The 20,643-nt window shown below is 52.4% G+C and overlaps 7 protein-coding genes across 7 annotated transcripts; 3 read left to right on the forward strand and 4 right to left on the reverse strand.

Annotated features, from left to right (window-relative positions):
* Positions 1-2,177: 2,177 nt before the first annotated feature.
* Positions 2,178-3,110, forward strand: BGZ61DRAFT_362591 (uncharacterized protein; the record flags this gene model as incomplete). Its single annotated transcript, XM_046241373.1, has 1 exon — positions 2,178-3,110. The coding sequence occupies one exon, from the start codon at positions 2,178-2,180 to the stop codon at positions 3,108-3,110; it is 933 nt and encodes a 310-aa protein (XP_046099227.1).
* A 1,792-nt stretch (positions 3,111-4,902) lies between these two features.
* Positions 4,903-7,179, reverse strand: BGZ61DRAFT_508882 (uncharacterized protein). The gene is made up of 4 exons (XM_046251975.1): positions 7,123-7,179; positions 6,960-7,063; positions 6,141-6,900; positions 4,903-6,092 (listed from the first exon to the last, which is right to left on the reverse strand). Exons 1-4 carry the CDS (start codon positions 7,162-7,164, stop codon positions 5,082-5,084), a joined length of 1,917 nt encoding a protein of 638 aa, XP_046099228.1. The 5' UTR covers positions 7,165-7,179; the 3' UTR covers positions 4,903-5,081.
* Positions 7,180-7,686: 507 nt separating this feature from the next.
* On the forward strand, positions 7,687-11,196 carry BGZ61DRAFT_428079 (uncharacterized protein; the record flags this gene model as incomplete). Its single annotated transcript, XM_046243731.1, has 6 exons — positions 7,687-8,662; positions 8,728-9,158; positions 9,210-10,253; positions 10,306-10,407; positions 10,456-10,569; positions 10,616-11,196. 6 exons carry the CDS (start codon positions 7,687-7,689, stop codon positions 11,162-11,164), a joined length of 3,216 nt encoding a protein of 1,071 aa, XP_046099229.1. The 3' UTR covers positions 11,165-11,196.
* A 444-nt stretch (positions 11,197-11,640) lies between these two features.
* On the reverse strand, positions 11,641-12,855 carry BGZ61DRAFT_497444 (uncharacterized protein; the record flags this gene model as incomplete). The annotated part of the gene is made up of 4 exons (XM_046251148.1): positions 11,641-11,701; positions 11,754-11,827; positions 11,900-12,640; positions 12,691-12,855. The coding sequence occupies 4 exons, from the start codon at positions 12,853-12,855 to the stop codon at positions 11,641-11,643; spliced, it is 1,041 nt and encodes a 346-aa protein (XP_046099230.1).
* Positions 12,856-13,419: 564 nt separating this feature from the next.
* Positions 13,420-14,606, reverse strand: BGZ61DRAFT_497445 (uncharacterized protein; the record flags this gene model as incomplete). Its single annotated transcript, XM_046251149.1, has 2 exons — positions 13,420-14,460; positions 14,535-14,606. The coding sequence occupies 2 exons, from the start codon at positions 14,604-14,606 to the stop codon at positions 13,420-13,422; spliced, it is 1,113 nt and encodes a 370-aa protein (XP_046099231.1).
* A 996-nt stretch (positions 14,607-15,602) lies between these two features.
* On the forward strand, positions 15,603-16,616 carry BGZ61DRAFT_362423 (WW domain-containing oxidoreductase; the record flags this gene model as incomplete). The annotated part of the gene is made up of 1 exon (XM_046241359.1): positions 15,603-16,616. One exon carries the CDS (start codon positions 15,603-15,605, stop codon positions 16,614-16,616), a length of 1,014 nt encoding a protein of 337 aa, XP_046099232.1.
* Positions 16,617-16,998: 382 nt separating this feature from the next.
* Positions 16,999-19,770, reverse strand: BGZ61DRAFT_362583 (uncharacterized protein; the record flags this gene model as incomplete). The annotated part of the gene is made up of 8 exons (XM_046241372.1): positions 16,999-17,816; positions 17,881-17,914; positions 17,969-18,090; positions 18,141-18,188; positions 18,242-18,297; positions 18,360-18,552; positions 18,616-19,009; positions 19,084-19,770. 8 exons carry the CDS (start codon positions 19,768-19,770, stop codon positions 16,999-17,001), a joined length of 2,352 nt encoding a protein of 783 aa, XP_046099233.1.
* Positions 19,771-20,643: the final 873 nt, after the last annotated feature.

Below are 20,643 nucleotides of genomic sequence, written 5' to 3' on the forward strand. Positions count from 1 at the left end.
GAGACGGCCCTTTGCAACGCATCTCAGACAGCCTGTGCATTAACCGAGACCTTGCTTGTATCCTTCCTGAAGCTGACCGAGAAATATTGATCCCTTTTCGGCAATCTCACGGCCAAACTCGTCAACAAAACTGACCGCCCCAGGGAGTGCGAAACATACTAGGACTACTAGTCTTTCCGCGTCTGCCACAGACAACCTTCCTGCCAGTGCTGCGGCAAAACTGTCCATGATTGTGCCATTGAATTAGCAGATTCAGAGCAATTTGGCATTGCCCTACAAGAACCTTGGACAATTTTCACAAACCCCGGTATCTCATAAAAATTCATCCGGTGTATGACACATTAACGCCGATTGAAGTATGGGACTCGACCTGCAGTCATGAAATATGTCCGGCGAGACTCCATATTCTAACAGACCAGAACCGACCCTATCAAACCCGAGACGCTGTGTGGCTCACAGCTGACGATAATAGTCAGGGTTCAAATCCACGACACTCCACGACACATTTGTGAATATGGCGTGGATATGAATGTTGACGAATAAGCTCGATGTGGATTGAGTGGAAATGGATCTATATTACGGAATTTGTCTCCATGTCTGGGTGACGTTAATGTTTTTGTTATTGGTCAATTATAATCCTATTTGGCGACCAGATCACACCCGCACGCAACCAACTCCGTAGTCTGACAAAGCCCAGTTGTACTGACATCTAGCCTATTGCAGCTCTTAGTAACCATACGATCAGTGGTCGAGAAAAGCCTCTCGACTCGGCTAACATTGGTGGCACGGTAAGCAGATCCGAGGCCATCCTAAACAACCAGGGGTATTTGAGCCGCCTTATGTGCCAGTATTCGTAGGGATCTGTGACAGAAGCGTCAGAATTGTCGATATCACGCTTCCATTGCTCGTATTCATCAAGGTCCAGACTGCTAACTGAGGGAGGACCTGGGGATTAAGCCGAGGATTGAATGGGCGACTCGTTAACAAAAATCCCTCCAGCCGCCAATCCGAGCCTCTGTGTTCACCACGCTGTGAGCTGGTTGATGAGGGTCTTCAACCGCTTGTAGACAGGCAATTCAATCTCTGGATTCTCGGCCTCGAGGTGTCTATGCTCACTCTTTCAGAGATACTAGCCTATCCTCAGGAGGTACTCAACCTCAGGTGCTCCAACTCAGTACTTAAATATATTCGTAAATACCTGAGCTACTGTATGCCCCACTAGCAGGTGCCGTCTAGCGTAGCTGGCCGTATTAATACGGCCAGTGATCCACAGGCTTTAAAGTCTAGCGGCAGACCAGGATCTTCTGAACCATATCCGTAAATACCTGAGCCGTAGCTTTTGCAAGCCCCACCAGTGGGCGCCACTTAGCGTACATAGCTGGCCGTATCAATACGGTCTTTAATGCACAGGCCTTATATTACATTCACCGGGGTTTAAAGCCACGCTTCGCACGCCCCCGACTTGTCTGGCTCGCCTTGAAGTCTAACGGCGGACTGGGATCTTCTGATTCATTTCGGTTAAATGCCGAGGGAAATAGATATGTAGGATCGGAACAATGGAACCCCGACCCTATGCACCTAGAGAAGCACGTCTGGCCCAGCTGCGTCTTCCGCTAAATGTACCACGGGATGGGGGACAAGCTTCGAGGGTCGGACGATACTTTACACCACTTCCGTGATTACCCATGTAGCATTCGGGCATAGCCGCTGGTATAACCTGCCGAATCCGCGAGCCAACGATACCAGTCTGTGCGTGCTACTAACCGGTGCAGGGAGTTGTCCCGAGCTCTAATTCTGTAAGGCGTCTAGTTGGGTGCCTGTATATTCTGAGTTCATACAATTCCTGGTCTGACTCCCTGTACATATACATACTTATACTGAAACCAGCTAGATGGACATGGCTAACGTAGTCTAGCAGAAACACCCGGTGACTTCGAACATCAAGCAACAACATGGTCATGGAAGCATGAAGAATCATCTCATTACCCAAATCGAGGTGCCTGGTCTCGCCCCACCCTAGCTTTTCTTAAGCTATTGCCATCCTAGAGGTCCGGTCTGACTAGATATATTTGTAGCGACGCCCACGTCAGGTCACCTTCCGTCACTCTCCAGCACTCCTATCCCCCTTCTCAACCACAATCCATCCTACTCACCACCCATCATCATTCCTCGCGACCATGTCACGCGCCATTCTCATCACCGGCGCCACAGGGAAACAGGGCGGCAGCGTCCTCAACGCCCTCGTCGCAAGCCAGCCTTCCGATTTCCTGCTACTTGCCGTCACCCGTGATGCTCAATCCCCCCGAGCCAAAGCCCTCTGCGCAAAGTCTTCTTCCATCAGACTCGTTGAGGGGAACCTCGACTCAATCCCTACTCTCTTCGAAGCTGCCAGGAAAGCCGCCGGATCCGTCCCGCTATGGGGAGTCTACTCCATGCAGGCGTCGATTGATTCACGGGCCCCGTTAGCTGGCGAGTTGAAACAAGGCAAGGAAATGATCGATGAAGCTATCAAGGCGGGCATTCAGCACTTCATCTACAGCAGTGTCGACCGCGGTGGTAACGACAAGTCATGGAACAACCCTACCTGCGTCCCACACTTCAAGACCAAGCATGACATCGAGATTCACCTTCGCGATTCCACCGCCAACGGCAAGTGCTGCATGAGCTGGACGATCCTACGGCCCGTCAACTTCATCGACAGTATTGCTCCAGGCTTCCAGAGCAAAGTGTTCATGACGGCAGTACGCAACACATTGAAGGAGAAGCCACTGCAGTGGGTCGTCACTAAGGATATCGGCGTCTTTGCAGCGAAGGCTTTCCACGACCCTACTGCCTGGGCCAACAAGGCTGTCGGCATTGCAGGCGACGAGCTGACCTTTTCTCAACTGAGCCAGACGTTCGAGAGGGTTACCGGGAGCCGAGCCGGCACGACATTTGGTTTCCTCGGGAAGGCTCTAATGGCTGGCGTTGCGGAACTAGGAAGCATGATAAATTGGTTGCGAGACGAAGGCTACAAGGTTGACATAGAGGAAGTTAAGAAGGTTCATCCGGATATAACGTCTGTGGAGACATGGTTGAAAACGAGTGCCTTCGCTCAGCGCTCCTCATAGTCTGCTCAGTCCGTCTTAACACCTCAGACTGGACTGGAGTCTGAAACTCAGTAAGGCTACTAATCTCAAGTATGAAATCCCAATTATGTATCCATTTTCTTTTAAGCTATAGTATTTATACATCTATATTCAGTTTTACTATAACGCCCAGTTTTATTTTTCACCGAGTGATAGAGGAGGTATATACAGACTAACAAATTTCAGCACAGGATAAGATATAGTAGTGAAATCTGCATTTATTGAATGAATAAAGGAACAAGAGATCCAGAAAGAATAAATAAAAGGACCGTAAAGAGGTATTAAACACTCTGCTGGAGGCAGTGCGCTCAGATTCTAAATAAAATCAATTTATCAATAGAATACTTTACTTAATTATCAGACCTCTGGGTTCTTAGTACCGTCAATCTGATCCACCTGCTCAATTTGAAGCCATTACCTACCGTTTGTATGCATTCAGTTAGCATCAATAACATCCTTACGACGTTGGTGATTACAGCCTAGAACTCCCTCAACCTCAGCAGGGCAGCCCCAACCCCAGCCCCAGCTTCAAGTCCAGTTACAGCACGACCTCGGGCACCGGCACGGGCAGTTCTTTCTCCTCCTCCATTTCGTGCTCCCAACCTAGCTTCTGCCCCAGCGAGAGCACCGGCGAGGGCTGACCTAGCCCGGCCTCAACCGAACCACCACAAAAATATCAGAAATAACATCCTGGTAAGCCTTGCCTGGAGCGGGGGTTGAGCATTACTTGCATCCGCTCGGTAAGAATGAGGTCGTGTCGCTCGAGGAGGATTTACTTGTGACTTACATGCTTCAAGAGCCTTCCCGACGATGCAAGAAAACGTCAGCCATACCGGGACAAAGATTATCATCGCGTAAAAGTTCAGGCGTTGAAGGAAGGCACCAGTCATGATGACGAGGGTGACAGCGGCGAAGACAAGCTAAAAGCAAATTCTAATCTCCAGATGAAATTGCAGGCCCATTCCGATGGCAGAGAGGTACAACTGCTAGAGCATCGTGTGGATGCCCAAGACATTGTTTGGTTGACCGACAAAGGGCAGTGTCCCAGCAGATGAGGACGGCAGCAAAGGTGTAGAGGGCCACAAGAGCGCTTTATTTTATTTTTCATGCTTTGTTTTAAAATAGGATCATTTTTATTAAATTAAATTCCAATTCATGTTTTCAGAATAATTGTTGATTTTAACAATTTATACGTACTAAGTCGTTCAACATATACTTTACGAGAAATTAAAAAATAAAATTTATCAAAATTCTACAGAACCATCGGCTGCCCATGTCGGAATCTTAGCCGAGCCGACAGATGGGGATAAATAAGAAGTGGCTATTGAAAATTCGTTCCACCATACGGAGCAACAACAACCTTCTCCACCTCACACATTGCCAGCAGCAACCCAATGACGTCTTGCCGACATCCATCACGGCACAATTTCGAACACGTGGGGGTTGCCAGCTCAATCAGCCCTAGTAGAAATTAATATCAAATCAGCCTTCCCTGCTCAGATCCAGATGGCAGGGGTTTTCTGGACGGGGATCAAACTTGGTTGCCTCTCCCGTCTCCACAACCGCAGATAATCTTGTGCTGCAGGGATGAGAGAGTTATCTGATCGTCGTGTCCGCTGATGTAAGCGGACATGTCGGACTCCGTGCAGGGGGGAGAGAATAGACGCTAAGTCGAGTCAAGTCTTAGTCGTGGTCAAACGAGAGTCTAGAACGTGGGGGAGCAAACCGTTGGACAGAGAACAGCGTCAGGCGCCTGGAAGAGAAGGTTGCTGCTGTTCATCTTGCATATTGCCTCGTGATACACTTCGGCAATGTTGCTATTCGTCAGGTGGTGGTTTACCAGTGGGGGCTGGTAAGCTCCATGTCATTATCACAGGTCGTGAATGAAATGGCGGAGTGAAAGATGCAGCATCTTTTCCCATGTCCACCTCATCCTTAGTTGGAAGGGCAGTTTTATCTGTGAATTATATCCAAATCCATCTCTCTCTCTCCCTTTTTGGCCTTCCACGCCGCACTGTGACAAAGCCTCACAAGCTCCATGACGAACTCGCCAATCTCCTGTATCTGCCCAATCTCCTCTCCCGAGAGCCTGTCGGTCGGAATCTTGCGCGTGAGGTTGCTCGCCGACGCCAATATCTGCAAGTCATTGTCCGCCGGGCTGCCGAGCGGGTGTATGAGGATGTTGACAAACAGCGGCATGGCAGCCATGGGCGCGTAGTGCGACACGACCCAGACGGATTCCTCCTCCCAAAAGTCCACGGCGCTCTCCAGGAAGCGGATGATGGACCGGCTGGCTTCCAGGGACAGGTCGGCGCTCGAGTGGACCACGCTGTGCAGGTCGTCGGGCAGGTTCCGCTCGAAGTCGCCGCACTTTCTGACGGTTGTGTGGATGTAGATCATGGTGAACAGGTAGTCGAGCTGCAGGTTGATGATGCGCATGCGGTCCTCGGTTCGCATCGAGGACGGGACTAAAAGGGACGAGTCTGGTGGGACGGACAGTCTCGGGCGATACGGCGGTTCAATGGACAATCGCCACTCCTCGAGCTCGTCGTCAAGCTGTCGAACATGAGAGAGGAGCTCGCCTTCTGTGTATTTGAATGCCCGCGGCGAACACAGCTGTCGGCCGGCGCTCTCCTTGATCCTCGCCAGGTCAATGTCTCGCGACTGGTTGTACCAGGATGTCTGGCTGCTGCATTCCCCAGCGTCGCCGACCTCGCAGTAATCGCAGGTGAGCAGCGGCGGGATTCCGGTTCGTAGAGAGGCATCTTTGTCGACGCAGTAGCATATCCAGAACAATCTTCGGATGTGGAATCGTGACGGCTCGTCGAATATCGGAATGTGTTGAGGTAGAAGGGACAGCCCTGGCAGGAGGGCGTGGCCACCGAGATCACATACCATGCGGCATGCGCTCGTCAAGGCCACCGAAGCCTCTCGACATTGCCCTTTCATCTTTTGATATGCCCACTGTATTCATTAGCAGGGAATGTCGCTGACGGTATTACCTTGGCTTACCAGCAAAAGGGTGGCCTGCAGGCTATCCAAGTTTACCGTGCCATTGATGACGAATAGCAGGCGTTTGGCTTCACTGGCGCATTCGTACGGTCCGGGAATAGAACCGGTTCGCTCAGTCTCTCGCGCGCGACTGGCAAACGCGAACATGGCCCAGAGACAGGCTTCGGCCGATGTCCGACTTCCTAAGTCAGGCAGCTTGGTGTCGTAGGCGCGAGAGATGGTCCCTTCAAGCAGGTCCCGATCGAGTATCGGGAATACCTTTGACGTCTTGGATTCCAAGAAGATGGCGACAAAGCGTCTGCAGAGGAACTCTGGAGGCAGCATCTTCGGCTGCTCCGGCATGGGATTGAGTTGCGGCCGCGTGCTTATGGGATTGCCGAAGATGTCGAACTTGTCCAGGAAGACGCGCTGTCCTGCCCCTTCGGAGATCCATTCCCGGCCCCGCGACGAAAGGATTCCTATCCCCTTGAAGTACCAGTTGTTGCCGAGCTGGCATGTCGATAGCTTGCAACGGGGTTCGAGTTGACTTGGTTGGGTCAAAGTCGGGGCAGTATGCACGGGAATAGTCACGTCTCTAGCCGGTTGCTCGCTCGTAGTAGTAGCGGTGGGAGGCGTCAAATGATACGAAACATGACTCGACGCCCGTCTCTCCGACTCTGGCGACGTGACGCTGGGCGTAGATGCGGTTGTCGCCGCCTTGAGAGCGTCTTCGAGCTCTTCCACGCGGTTGGACAGTTCCTGGACGACATCCGACGTGGCCCTACAGCCGTGTTAGGACATGTTCGATGCGGATTCTCTCCGACTTTCTCTCCGACTTTCCTCTTGTTTGGATTCTTAGCAACGACGCGGTCAAAGGTGCAAGCGAGGTCGTGGCTACTGCACCAATCGCAGGGGTCGCCCGAGGCTGCGATGACGCATTGAATCTGCGCGCCATCAGATAAACCCTGAACGGAAGGGAGATTCCGAAGATCAGAAGCAGTACCTTGCGCTTGTAGCATAAGTCGCATGCGCGCCGGGGAGGCATCGCGATGAATCGCGGTTGACGTAATCGGAGACACGGAGAGGAGGTCGCAGAGAAGAGAGGGGAGTCGGAGGGACGGAAATCCGCGCTGGGGTGGTCAAGCCTCATGTACCTTGTTTCATCATTACATACGCGGAGACGGAGAGGGGATCTCCGTAGATATAGCCCATGTATCAGGGATGTTTACCCCATATTTGAGCCCAGTCTTTGCCTGATCTGATCGGACTGGGAGCACAGCCTCTTCTAGCGCGCTCGCTTAGTGACATGCTGCTGCAGCTAGGATCTAAAGAGTAATCTGCATCTTTATTCTTGCCAAGGGGGTGTCGATCTGCGATGGAGTAGCAACATGGAACATTTGTATGGGAGGATGAACGTGACAGACGAGGATGGATGTTACAGACGAGATGTGACGTCCCCTACCGTCCGGCTGGGACAAGTTGATATAAATTATACCTCACCTCGGCCGGAATTGCGCCTCTCATGCCTCTCATGCCTCCCTCTCCTACCACTTGACCACCCATCACCATGGTGGCCCAAACAAACCCTCCATCTAGCACCTTGCTTGATCCGACCCCCATTCTCGACCCTCGGCAGCAGTCACTGAGCGATGCCAACACGGCCATATCCTCCATCGGCCCGTCCATCAACACCAGCGAGACGACCGACGCAGACCTGAAGCTGGCCCTCGCGCCAGACCCGGGCACCGAAGCCGACTTCGAGGTGGCCAACAACCCCTTCGACTACAGCCCCGGCCAGCTCAACAAACTATTCAACCCCAAGTCCATAGACGCGCTTAGGGCATTGGGCGGTCTTGAAGGACTCGTTCGCGGTCTTCATACCGACATCCATGCCGGTCTAAGCGTGGACGAGACGGGTATCGGGAACGCTCACCAAGCCGCTGGCGATGGCTTCGTCGCGGCCGACCGCATCCGCGTGTACGGGCGCAACCAGCTCCCGCCCAAGAAGCCAAAGTCCATCTGGCGCCTCGCCTGGATCACCTTCCAGGAAGCCGTGCTGATCCTGCTGACCGTGGCCGGCACCATCTCGCTCGCCCTGGGCCTGTACCAGACCTTCGGCGCCCCCCGGGAGCCCGGTGCTCCTACGCCCGTCGACTGGGTTGAGGGCGTGGCTATTCTCGCCGCCGTTCTCATCGTCGTGGTGGTTGCTTCGCATAACGACTGGCAGAAGGAAAAGGCCTTTGTCAAGCTCAACACCAAGAAGGATGACAGACAGGTCAAGGTGCTGCGGTCCGGCAGGGAGATGCTCATCCATATTAACCAGGTTCTCGTCGGGGATGTTATGTACCTTGAGCCCGGCGACATGGTGCCTGTGGATGGCATTTTCATCGATGGGCACAATGTCAAGTGCGACGAATCGTCTGCCACGGGTGAATCAGATGCGTTGAAGAAGACGTCTGGCATAAACATGTTTGACGAGGCGGACTTGGACAAGGCAAAGAAGTTTGACCCGTTCATCATCTCTGGCTCGCGGGTTCTCGAAGGTAAGTTCCTACATATTCTACATTCACATTCCCCATTTCCATTCCTCACCTGCTCACTCGTACAGGCATGGGAACATTCCTCTGCACCTCAGTCGGCGTCCACAGCAGCTTCGGCAAGATCATGATGTCCGTCCGCACCGACATCGAATCGACGCCCCTGCAGAAGAAACTCGAAGGTCTCGCCGTGGCCATCGCCAAGCTCGGCGGCGGCGCGTCCCTGCTCATGTTCTTCATCCTGCTCTTCCGCTTCTGCGCCAACCTCGCGGGCGACGACCGGTCGTCGGCAGACAAGGCGGGCACGTTTGTCGATCTTCTGGTCGTGGCCATCGCCATCATTGCTGTCGCTGTGCCCGAGGGCCTGCCGCTTGCCGTCACGCTTGCGCTGGCTTTTGCTACGACGAGGCTTCTCAAGGAGAATAACCTCGTTCGAGTACTCAGGGCTTGCGAGACCATGGGCAACGCGACGTGTATTTGCTCAGATAAGACGGGGACTTTGGTGCGTACACTTACACGGTGACTGAGTTGGACTGACTGACTGACTTGATAGACTGCAAACAAAATGACAGTCGTCGCGGGCTTGTTCGGGGCTTCCAGCTTCACCTCGGACGTCTCGGCCTGGGCCTCGTCCTTGTCCCAGCACGTCAAGCAGCTCATCGTGCAATCCGTCGCCGTCAACTCGACCGCCTTCGAGGGCGACCAGGACGGCGTAGCCACCTTTATCGGCTCCAAGACGGAAACCGCGCTGCTGGAGTTCGCCAAGGACCATCTCGGCATGCAAGTTCTGTCTGAAGCCAGGGCCAACGAGGACATTGTCCACATGGTGCCGTTCGACTCGGCCAACAAGTACATGGCGGCTGTGATCAAGGGGCCGTGGGGATATAGGCTGCTGATCAAGGGCGCCTCCGAGATCGTCCTCGGCTTCTGCTCTTCCCAGATCAACGCCTCGTCAACGGGCACTGATCCCGTCGACCGCAAAGCCGTAGAGGACACCATCGCCGCGTACGCGCACAAGTCCCTCCGCACCATCGGCCTGGTGTACAAAGACTTTGACCACGACCCCGACCTGGACATTGCGTCTTTCGTCGACATGGTCCTCCTCGGCGTCGTCGGCATCCAAGACCCCGTCCGTCCCGGCGTCCCCGAAGCCGTGCAGAATGCCGTGCGCGCCGGCGTCACGACGCGTATGGTAACGGGCGACAACGTCATCACGGCCCGAGCCATCGCCACCGAGTGCGGCATCTTCACCGACGGCATCGTCATGGAAGGCCCCGAGTTTCGCCGTTTGTCTGAGGAGCAACTTGATGAGATCCTTCCAAGGCTGCAGGTCCTTGCTCGTTCGTCGCCAGAGGACAAGCGTATCCTGGTTGCCCGTCTCAAGGCCCTCGGCGAGACGGTGGCTGTCACTGGCGACGGGACTAATGATGCGCCGGCCTTGAAAGCTGCCGACGTTGGCTTCTCCATGGGCATTTCAGGCACCGAAGTAGCCAAAGAGGCGTCTGAGATTATCCTCATGGACGATAACTTCACCTCCATCGTCACGGCGCTCAAGTGGGGACGAGCCGTCAACGACGCGGTGCAAAAGTTCCTCCAAGTACGTCTTCTGCAGCTGAAGAGTTGAGCAGCGGGATAACCTGACAATTTAGTTCCAAATCACCGTCAACATCACCGCCGTTCTCCTCTCCTTCGTCACGTCCATGTACGACGAAGACTTGGAACCTGTGCTCAAGGCTGTACCACTTCTCTGGGTAAGACGGCTTATTGATTACTGTTTAATGCTCTTGCTGATTAAATAGATCAATTTGATTATGGATACCATGGCTGCTCTCGCCTTGGCCACGGATCCTCCCACAGACGCCATCCTCGACCGACCACCTCAGCCAAAGTCGGCGCCGCTCATCACCATGAATGCAAGTATTTCCCACATGAGAACCAGACAAAGCTAACTGTTTATAGATGTGGAAAATGATCATCGGCCAATCCATTTTCCAGCTCACCGTCGTCCTCATCCTCTACTTCGTCGGCGCCGACATCCTCAACTACGACCTCACCATCAAGGACGAAGAACTCCAGCTCGACACAATCATCTTCAACGTCTTCGTGTGGATGCAAATCTTCAACGAGCTCAACTGCCGCCGTCTCGACAACAAGTTCAACGTCTTCGCCGGCGTGCACCGCAACTGGTTCTTCATCTTCATCAACCTCATCATGATCGGCCTGCAGATTGCCATTGTCTTCATCGGCGGCCGCGTCTTTGATATCCACCCCGATGGGCTGGACGGGCCGCAGTGGGCGATATCTATTGTTATTGCGGCGTTTAGTCTGCCGTGGGGGATTGTTGTGCGTATATTTCCTGATGCGTGGTTTGAGAGTGTTGTGCATTTTGTGGCGCCGCCTTTTGTTGTCTCGTACAGGTTCATGGCGAAGGGATTTGGTAAGTTTGGCGCGTTGTTTAAGAGGAGAAAAAGTTCGGATGCGGAGAAGCAGTCGGATTCTGAAAAGTAGAAAATTAAAGTGAGGAGAAGATCGAGTATTAGGTAGAATCAAAAAGTTTACGTTATGACTGACGGTAACGTCATTTCCGAGATGCACCCATTGAGAATGACAATGGAGAAGTTGTGATGAAAAAAGGCTCCAGAGAACCAACAATTTGTGGGTTAAAAGATGGCAGCACCTCAGTCTCATTCCCATGCCGGCGAACGAGCAGGGTGTTCCTGAGACGACACTGCCCGGAGCCTCTACCCTTGGTTGATATATCTGTACGCGAGAAGCCGTGTTGCCTGCGTCTATACACAGCATCACGCCCAAGTGGCACAGCATAGTTGAGGGTACTGGGGAAGTGGGAAATTGATTGCGCGGGATCATCCAATAGTAAATTGACTACTTAAAACACACATCAGTTGTTAGTATCTAACTTGTATGCTAAGGTCAATGGCTACCGAGAAGAGGCCCCTGCTATGGACTGGCATAACAAGATACATCTACTCAATCTTGATTGCGACTTTGCCAAGATGCTTCTGATCCCACATATACTTATAGGCCCTATGATACATTAGCTTGTAATAGGGATTATTGCAGGATGGAATCGTCTTACTCTTTGAGGTCCTCGAGCTTAAAGACTTGTTGATCAACAACGGGCTTGATGTTGGAGGCCTCAATAGTCCGGACCTATTCATGTTAGTAACCGCTCAAGCTTGTAGAATCCTCTCAAGGGAGGCAATCCGTTTCCGTAATACATACCATTGTTTCGAATTGTTCTCGGCTTCCCACAACGATTCCCCTGACGACAGCCTGGCTGGCCAAGATCTGAGGGAAAACCGGCCCTGCTTCTCCCTCTCCGCCGATCCAGCCAATAATGGTGATAAGACCACCGATGGCGACGGCTTTCAGACTCTCTGCCACAGTTGTCGCGCCTCCAACCTCGATGACATGTTCAACACCAGCACCTCCCGTCAGCCTCTTGGCCTCCTCGCCCCAGTTCGGGGTCTCCTTGTAATTGATGACATGATCCGCTCCGAGCTTCTTCAATACCTCAACCTTTGCTGCAGAAGACGTCGTGGAAATGACTCGAGCCCCTGCCGCCTTTGCAAACTGCAGGCCAGAGATGCTCACACCGCCCGTACCCTGCGTCAGAACCCAGTCGCCCGCTTGGACTGCTTTGAGCCCGTAGAGAGCATTCCATGCCGTCAGGGCGCTGCAAGATAGTGTTCCGGCCTCCAGATAGCTGAGGTTCTTTGGCATGTCCACCAGTCCATTCTCATTGAAAACGCCGTACTGTCGCATAGTGCCATCAAGGACACCACCTAGCCCTGTACCCAAGATCTTTGGGGTCAACGGCCCACCATAGTGTGCTTGGTTGAACAGTGTCAAAACCTTGGAACCTTTCTCAAAGCGGGTGACTTTAGAACCAACTGCCACAATTTCTCCAGCTCCGTCGGAGCCTGGAATGACATTTGGCGTCGCCGGGAAAGGATAGTAGCCCTGGCAGGGTTAGCGGTGACAGCAGAGGGTGTACAGGAAGGTGTAGTTACCAAGGCAATGATGATGTCGCGGTAGTTGAGAGACGCAGCGTGGAATTTGACCAACACTTCGTTGTCGGAGAGTGCAGGGAGGACGCGCTCCTTGTCAAACTTGAGACAGTCGAAGCTGCCCGCGCCCTCAACTGTCCAGGCTTTCGTGGTTTGTGGTGTAGACATGATGGTTGACACAAATTGTTGAATTTGGAATCTTTGTGAGAATAAAGTGAAGAGGCCTGGCCAAGTTACTGTTTAAGGGGAAAGTTGATACTTGGTCGGATGATTTGAATCTTTCTTTAACATGAGAATCGTTTCTGACTCTCCTTTAAGTATCAACATGTCTGTCGCCCCACCTTCATTGCTGTTGCTAATCAATTTTCAAGTTGATACAAGATTCGCCTCACACAGACATTTTGACGTCACTCATGCCTTGAGTCCCTTGTTGTTTTCTCGGGGTCGGTGCAACATGATGCCGACGTAAAGAGGCTTAGGACTGCTGTGATCACAGGATACTGTAGTATACTTTGTGGATCACTGACCGTATTAATACGGGCCAGCTGCGCTAGGCGGCGCCCCCTGACTCGGGCTACTGCCAGCGGGGATTGAGGGGACAGCGGCCTTGGACTTTCTGGATCGGGTTACCCGGTATGAAAAATGAACTGACCGCAATATACGAGAACTGGTGCTAACATTTTGTGACTGGATATTCTTATGCATCCATTCTCTATTAGACCTCCTGATACCTTACGCCGCTGCGAGTAGCCGCGGTAGGCCCTTTGGTGCAGAGGTTTCCGACTCAAAGACAAGACCACTAGGCCACTTCAGAGCATCTCCCCACTCATCTCCCAGGACCCCCATGATATATCCCAGTAACCCGCCTGGCCAGGCTCCCATGCACCAGTGCTCCTTATAGAATGTCATCAAGACAGTAAAGTAAGCCAGAATGACGAGCGCCACGGGATGTCGCGCCGAGCATAAGTCTAGAAAGATCTGATATACCTCGAGTCCCCAACCCCAAATGACCTTGCCCGGTTCGGGATCTTCGGGGTTGTCTGAGAGCGTTGCAATGCGGCGGAACAGTGTGTTGACAGCATGGAGGCATGCTGCTTTCTGTTCACCCACACATCGATGCTCTATACATGCCCGAAGAGACGCAAGCTGTGGATATCTTATTTCGAGATCCTGCCGAGTGTATTGATAATTAGCGTCGAATTTAGTCAGAAGCCACGATTCTGAGACGACTAGAGGGGGGAAGTTCTGCTGCACAAACACCGAGGTACACCTGCTGAAGCGGAGTGCCTTCAACAGCTCCTCGATAGGGTCGAACTGTGCCAGAGAGCGGACACGAGGGGGGCGATAGACAGGCTCCGCTACCGCATACATGGAGGTGAAGGCAGAGAACCCCAGCAGAGCTTGACGCTGCGTCTGATCAAGGGATTCGAAATGCGGCCTGGCTCGGGTGATTGCGGCCTGCTGGTGCGCCACGGCTCTAGCGTACCACTTAGACTGGGACTGATCTTCACTGTAGAGCTGGAGGGCTGTGAGGCCCAGGATGCTATTCAGCAAGTAATGGTGAGAGAAGCCCAAGCGGACAAGGTCGTATTGCAGGTTCTTCGTAGTCTCCGTCATATCGCCTGTGATGGGATGCCGGTGCCAGTGCTCCAGCAGCTCGAGATCAGCCAGACTGTCCTCATTGAGTGGCGTCATAGTCAGGGCAGGCGACGAGAAGCTGCACGAGATGTCGGCCCGCTCGCATTGAAGGCATTGCGGATGGACCTCGTTGCACTACAGGGTTCAGCTGTGGGTTTCCCTCGGCATGAGGAGTAGCAGGGACATCACAGGGAGGGGGCTCACCGTACCTTAGCGTGCCGCTCCTTGCATTGAAGACAGCCTTCCCGAGACTTTCTGTGCCCTTTACGCCTTCTGATCATATTTGTCATGAGCCGGATGGTCTGGAGTGTCACGGAGAGAGTCGTTGAGGGTCGCACGAGGCGCCGTATAGATACGGTGATGGGATGGAGTGCGGGGGGCTGGTCGATAACTTCTATGATTAGTTTCAAGCTAGCAAATTAGGCGGCCAGACTTCATTGGCCGCTTACCAATCAAAGGGGCTTGCAGATCGGTGTGAGGCCAGAGATGGGCTTGAGCGTGTCCACATACGGAGTGGATGTTGTGTCTTTGACATATTGCTTTCCTCATTCCAAGTTGTCATGTATGTATTCGAAACTCGGGAAGGCAGGTCTATAGACGTATGAATCTGGGGAGCAACAGCTTTCCGCAACATCTGTGTGGATTCGGAGTTTGCAATCTCTGCCACTCCACGCACATCTAGGGTAGAGTGGCATCACTTAGTTCAATGCATGCCCACACACCTTTAAATCCACTGCACCGAGTGAGGTCTCGGCTAGTTAACAACCCTTGACGGTGATTGAACCTGGAGAAAGCCATGGATCTCGGCACTTGTTAAACTAACTTAGCCTAACAGCTACTCCATACGCTAGCAAGAGAGTTACCCAAACTTAGGAGTGCCCAACCCCGGGTAGTCCGACTTATGCTCATAGTAGCTGTATCCGTAAATGTCCGAGCCATAGCTTCCGGAAGCCCCACCGGCGGGCGGGGCCCTCGCCGTATTGATACGGTCGGTGATCCACAGGCTTTACATGGCATCCGGGTGGACTTGAAGTTTTGTAAGCACTTGACTTGTGTCGCTCGTGTTGTAGTTTAACGGTGGACTTTTGGGGTGTGATCAGGATGCCATATCAAACTCACGTAAAGAAATACATCTTAGTACTATATATAAAATTCATGAAGTCCTCTTTCTGAACGAAGGCTGATGTCTTGCAACCATCTCTCACCGTACTTTCACACTTCAACGCCATCACTCACACCACAATCCTAAATCTTGCGACAATCAAGAGCAAGAAAAAATGTCTAGATACAGCGCCGCCTATGCCAGTCCTAAGGGCCCTGGTGATGCTCGCCCCACGGCACTTCAAGTGGTCGAGGACGAGGAATTAGTCGGCAAGCTCACGGACAAGGTTGCTCTCGTAACGGGTGCCAACTCGGGCATCGGCCTCGAGACGGCTCGCGCCCTTCATGCAACCGGAGTCACTCTCTTCATCACGGCCAGGGACGCGGCAAAGGCGCAGAAGGCCATGGATGAGATCTTGAATGGACCTGTCAAGTCTGGCGCGCCCATTCACGCAATTGAGATGCGTTTGGATTCCCTCAAATCAGTGCGTGCGGCCGCCAAAGCCTTCCTCGCACAAAGCAACAAGCTCAACATTCTCATCCTTAATGCCGGTATTATGGCCACCCCTGATGAAAAGACTGAAGATGGATTCGAGCTTCAGTTCGGCACCAACCACGTTGGACACTTTCTTCTTTTCCAGCTACTTAAGCCTGCACTCCTAGCTAGTACCTCGCCTTCACTCCAATCCCGCGTCGTCTCCGTTTCATCCATCGCTCACAACGATGGTCCGATCCGTTTTCACGATCTCAACTTTGAGAAGGAACCGCACGACCCTTGGCTAGCATATGGACAATCCAAGACGGCAAACATCTACCTTGCCAACGAAATCGAACGGCGTCACGGCGCAAAGGGCCTACATGCTCTTTCCCTCCATCCTGGTGTAATTCCAACCAACCTTACCAATCACTTGGACACAAGCGCCTGGGAATCCTCCATGACCGAGGAGGCCAAGAACGACCTCAAGAGCGTGCCTCAGGGAGCGGCTACCACCATTTACGCTGCCCTGAGCAAAGAGTGGGAGGGTCGTGGCGGAAAGTATCTCAGCAACTGTGCCGTGGAACCTCCTATTCCTACCGACAGGACCTGGCGGGAAGGCGCAGCTGGATATGCCGCCTGGGTTTATGACGAAGCCAGCGCCAGCAAACTTTGGGACAAGTCCAACGAGCTGGTGGGATTCGAAGAAGAGTAATGGCACATGGATATTCTCCTCCCTATGAGGGCAAGCTTTTGTTTGGGTACAGAACTCGGACATTCATTCAAGTACAGTCAGCTCAGCCAGTATAAGTTGATTCGATCGAGGCAAGCATGATGCTGATTTTTTTGTGTTTGCAAGTGATGCCCACGACAGTCGACGGCTCAACAGTAGAACGGGGCATCCGTCAAATGTCATGTTCTTATTAATCAATTGAAGACAACTTGTGATGAGCCAATGCAGTGGCGAGGTTCCGGATCGCTATTCATTTAGATCCCTAGTTATATTTCATCACTACCTAACTTAAGCTTGCTCTCTCTCCCTCCTTATTTCTGCCTCTTCTACACTCTTTCCTGTTCCATCTTCCTCCTTCTCTACTTCATTTTCCCTTCTTTTCCTTCTTGTCCTTAGACGACGACGACTTGCTCTCCCGCTTATCCTTCTTCTTTTCCTTCTTAATTGTCTTCTTCCTCTTTTTCTTTCGCTCTTTCTCGGATTCAGACTCAGACTCCGAATCAAGATCCTCGTTGCTGTCCCCGCCATTCCCGTCACTACTCATCTCCCCGACAGACTCATCTGCCGCCTCGGACTTGGTCGCTTCCTCGTCTTCCGAACTCGATTCCGACGATTCCGACGACTCCTCGTCCTCCAGATCCTTCAGCTTGGGGGCTTTTGGTGTAAACGATTTTGGACGCATCTGTTCTCGTGCAGCCAGGTTGTCCTCGTTATCGCCGTACACCGCGATCATGTACTGGTCAAACTGTATCGCCGCCTCAGCAATAGTCTTGAAGTGTTTAATATCTATAACGGGCCCAGAGGCTTTCATGCCCTTTTTCTTTGAGGTTTCTTTGCTGGCGTCGTGCTTGGCTGTGAACTCGGCCAGTGCGACGGCTGTCTGGAAGGCGTTGCGAATCTGCCGGCCGTTCCACTGCAAGGCCGTCCTGTTCAGCTTGACCCACTGGAGAATTTTCGCCTTGTCAAACTTGATGAGTGGCTGTTGCTTCTCTTTGCGTTCTCTGTTGATTTCCTTTATGCGGCCTAGGTTGTTCTTCCAGATTTCGGTCGTCTGCTTCTCGGTGAGCTTGGGATAGTACAGGGTCAAGTGCAGCCGCGAGCGGAAGGCGTCGTCAATGGCGCCGACACGGTTCGTCGTCAGGAAGAGGATACCCGAATAGTATTCGAGGATTCTCAGAAAGACTGTTGATAGGTCAGAATGTTCGCTCCGTCCCGCGCAGGTTCTCATTGATGCTCGAATGCGTACCAGAGACGAGGCCGTTCCGTTTGACATCGGTCTTCTGTGTTGCTTGTTAGCGATGCGAGGTAGAAATATCAATCAAAATGTTTCTTACGTTGCGCTTTGCAAGAAAAACGTCTGCTTCGTCGAGCAACAAGACACAGCTCCACGTGTGAGCCAACTTGAAATGCTGCTCCATGTTTTTCTCCACAGCTTCTGGGACATATCCAATATCGCCTAACTTCCATTAGAAAAGGTGCATAGAAGCCAATCGATTTGTTTCCTACCGCAGGTAATCGGGTACAGTGGTCTCCGGGTGTGTGCGGCAACGCATTCTAGTAGCCTTGTTAGTTGATATTAGATACCAATTTAGGTCTGTAACTCCTACCGGCAGTTGAGGTCTTTCCGACACCCGGCACTCCGTGAAGAAGAATGATGCAGCCTCTGCCTGAATTACCCTCGTATGTAAGCAATGGCATATGAACCCAGTTGAGCCGTGTTGAAACATACCCTTTCCTTGCACGAGGTCCATTTCAACTTTCGCTTTCGGGTTGTTGTGTGCCCATTGCGAATCCTGCGAGCCCCGAGTATGGGTTTCCACCATAGCTTGTACCATCTCCCTATGGCCGGTGGGCAAGACGAGCTTTTTCCACTCGTCTTCCTGCTTGAGTTTTTTGAGCTGGTTGAGGTCAAGTTGAACTATATCAAGTCAGCCTCCCTGGTTTTTCAACCCGACCCTTACGGCCTAGAAACTGGACTCACCCCATTTGCGATTTCGAAGCGCAAATGCCGGGACCACTCCCGGGAGCAGCCTGATGAGATCTTTGTCTTCCATGTACTTCTTGAACTTCTGGAGGCTCTCTTTTTGGGTTAGCTTGACAATCTCGTCCTCTTCGAGTAATGCCTTGATCCTAAGTGTAACCTGTCTTATTTGGGACAATTGATATGTGCCATATGCCTCGAAGACGCAATCATGTTTGTGGCACCACAATTCGCCGCATTTGTGTTTGTAGAACTCGATGACTGCTGCTTCTTTGAGTAGTAGCCCGAGAATTGCCGCGGACGTGAACCTGGGAACTATATTTTCATGGTCGGGGAACTCTGTCGCATACTCTTGGAAGGAGAGCTTGAAGTCAACGATGACGGCGCTGTTAATCTATTGGCCAGGACACATGTTAGCTAAGGTTCTGTCTTGCGTTATGTAGCGGCGTCAATTAGAAGTATCCTCACCTCATGGCGGTTCTTTCCAACCGAAAGGCCCTCATGCGAAAGATGAGAGACGACCGTAGCATCTATGAAGTTTCTTCCCCGCTCTAGGAGTGAAACATTCTCGGGTTGTTCATCTCCACCGGGGAATCGACTTGGCTGAGTCTTCAGATACTGCATTGGGTACGCTTCAAGGCTCGTAATATCCACGAGCCCATCATACGGCCTGAAGGTAAAGATCTCCTGGACCGGGCCATACTTGACCCCGTCGAAGTCAACGTTGAGGCAGACCACGTGCAAAGGCGCGAATTTGTTTTTGTTGCCCTGGGCAGACGGAATTCCATCCTGCCTTGTCTGTAGTGCCGCGTATCGCAGGCCCCTCATCGACAATGCGGGGAAGAAAGGTGTGTCGAATATGTCATCCTCAGGATCCGATTGTTTTGGGGCTAGGGTCCATCGCAATGGCAGCCCACCAGCAGTGCCCGAGACGCGAAAAACCTGGGGAACGTAGCGTGTTTTTGTCGTGTGTAGGGATTCCTCGCCACTCTTCAAGACGACGCCACCCTCCATGTATGGGGAGTAAATGGTGTCCCCAGTGTCGAAGAGCATCCACAAGTCCTCAAATGCGATCTTGTCCTCTAGACCTTGCTTCAGACGATTGAACAACGTGACCTTTTTGTAGAGGTACTTTTCAATGAACTCAAGAAGCATGCAGAAGTGTAGTAAAGCCTCTTCCGTCTCATACTCTTCTGGCTCCTTCTTTTCGTCTTCCAGCGTCACTGGGAACGGCAGAACGTCGTCTTGCTTGGCTGCGGTGTCGTTTCCCGTGGTATCATTGGCCTTGGGCTCGTCTGTTGGGGTCTTGGGGTCAGCAACCCTTGAAGAATGCTTCCAGTTAGTTCTTGATACTATGCCGCATCTTATGTCAGCTGCGGATGCTTACCGATATTTCTCTTCCAGCTTGGCAAGTTGGTCTCTCACGGGCTGGAGGTTTCGGATCAGGGGCCTGAACGGCTTTCCAATCCGAACGGAGAGCGATGTAGTCTTATCCCCAAGGCCGAGCCGATCACGGAAAAAGCTCGCGACTGGCTTCGACATTATTCCAAAGACCAGGATGTCTGCGTGCTCAGGATCTAGAGGTTCTTGGTGGATGCGAGGTGGGGGCACGCCTTCAGTCCAGCTATAGAGAGCTCGAATCAAGCTATTGGTGTCGAGGAGGCATTGGTATGATCCTTCTTCGTGCCTGTTGTTTTTCCAGTTGCCGTACGAGTCAAACTCTCCGTCGACGTGAAATAACTTGATCTCAGCCACGACCTCTCTCCGCTCGTTGACTGGATCCGACGGTGCCGACCTCTCAACTCCAGTCTCCTCGTCCGTCTGTTGTCTCTCTTTTTCTTTCTGCTTCTGCACCCTCTTAACTTTACTCGACTCCAATTTCTGAATTCGATCTTCCAGTGTTCTGACATAGTCAACGATGCCTCGGACCATCTTTGGGGCCTTGTTCTCCTTGGTCTGCCGGCCGCTGCGCTCCGACCTCTGCTGGTGCTTGAGCCTTCTGAGATACATCTTGTATAAAGTGTCGGT

This window comes from Ilyonectria robusta (assembly GCF_021365365.1).
Source record: "Ilyonectria robusta strain PMI_751 chromosome Unknown BGZ61scaffold_22, whole genome shotgun sequence".
NCBI classification, from domain to species: Eukaryota; Fungi; Ascomycota; class Sordariomycetes; order Hypocreales; family Nectriaceae; genus Ilyonectria; species Ilyonectria robusta.

Coding starts and splice junctions, on each gene's coding strand:
- BGZ61DRAFT_508882 (XM_046251975.1), bottom strand. CDS start 7,164: ATGCCTCCCCGGCGCGCATGCGACTTATGCTACAAGCGCAAG. Junction 7,064..7,122: donor ACTTATGCTACAAGCGCAAG/GTACTGCTTCTG, acceptor GATGGCGCGCAG/ATTCAATGCGTCATCGCAGC. Junction 6,093..6,140: donor TGCAGGCCACCCTTTTGCTG/GTAAGCCAAGGT, acceptor TAATGAATACAG/TGGGCATATCAAAAGATGAA.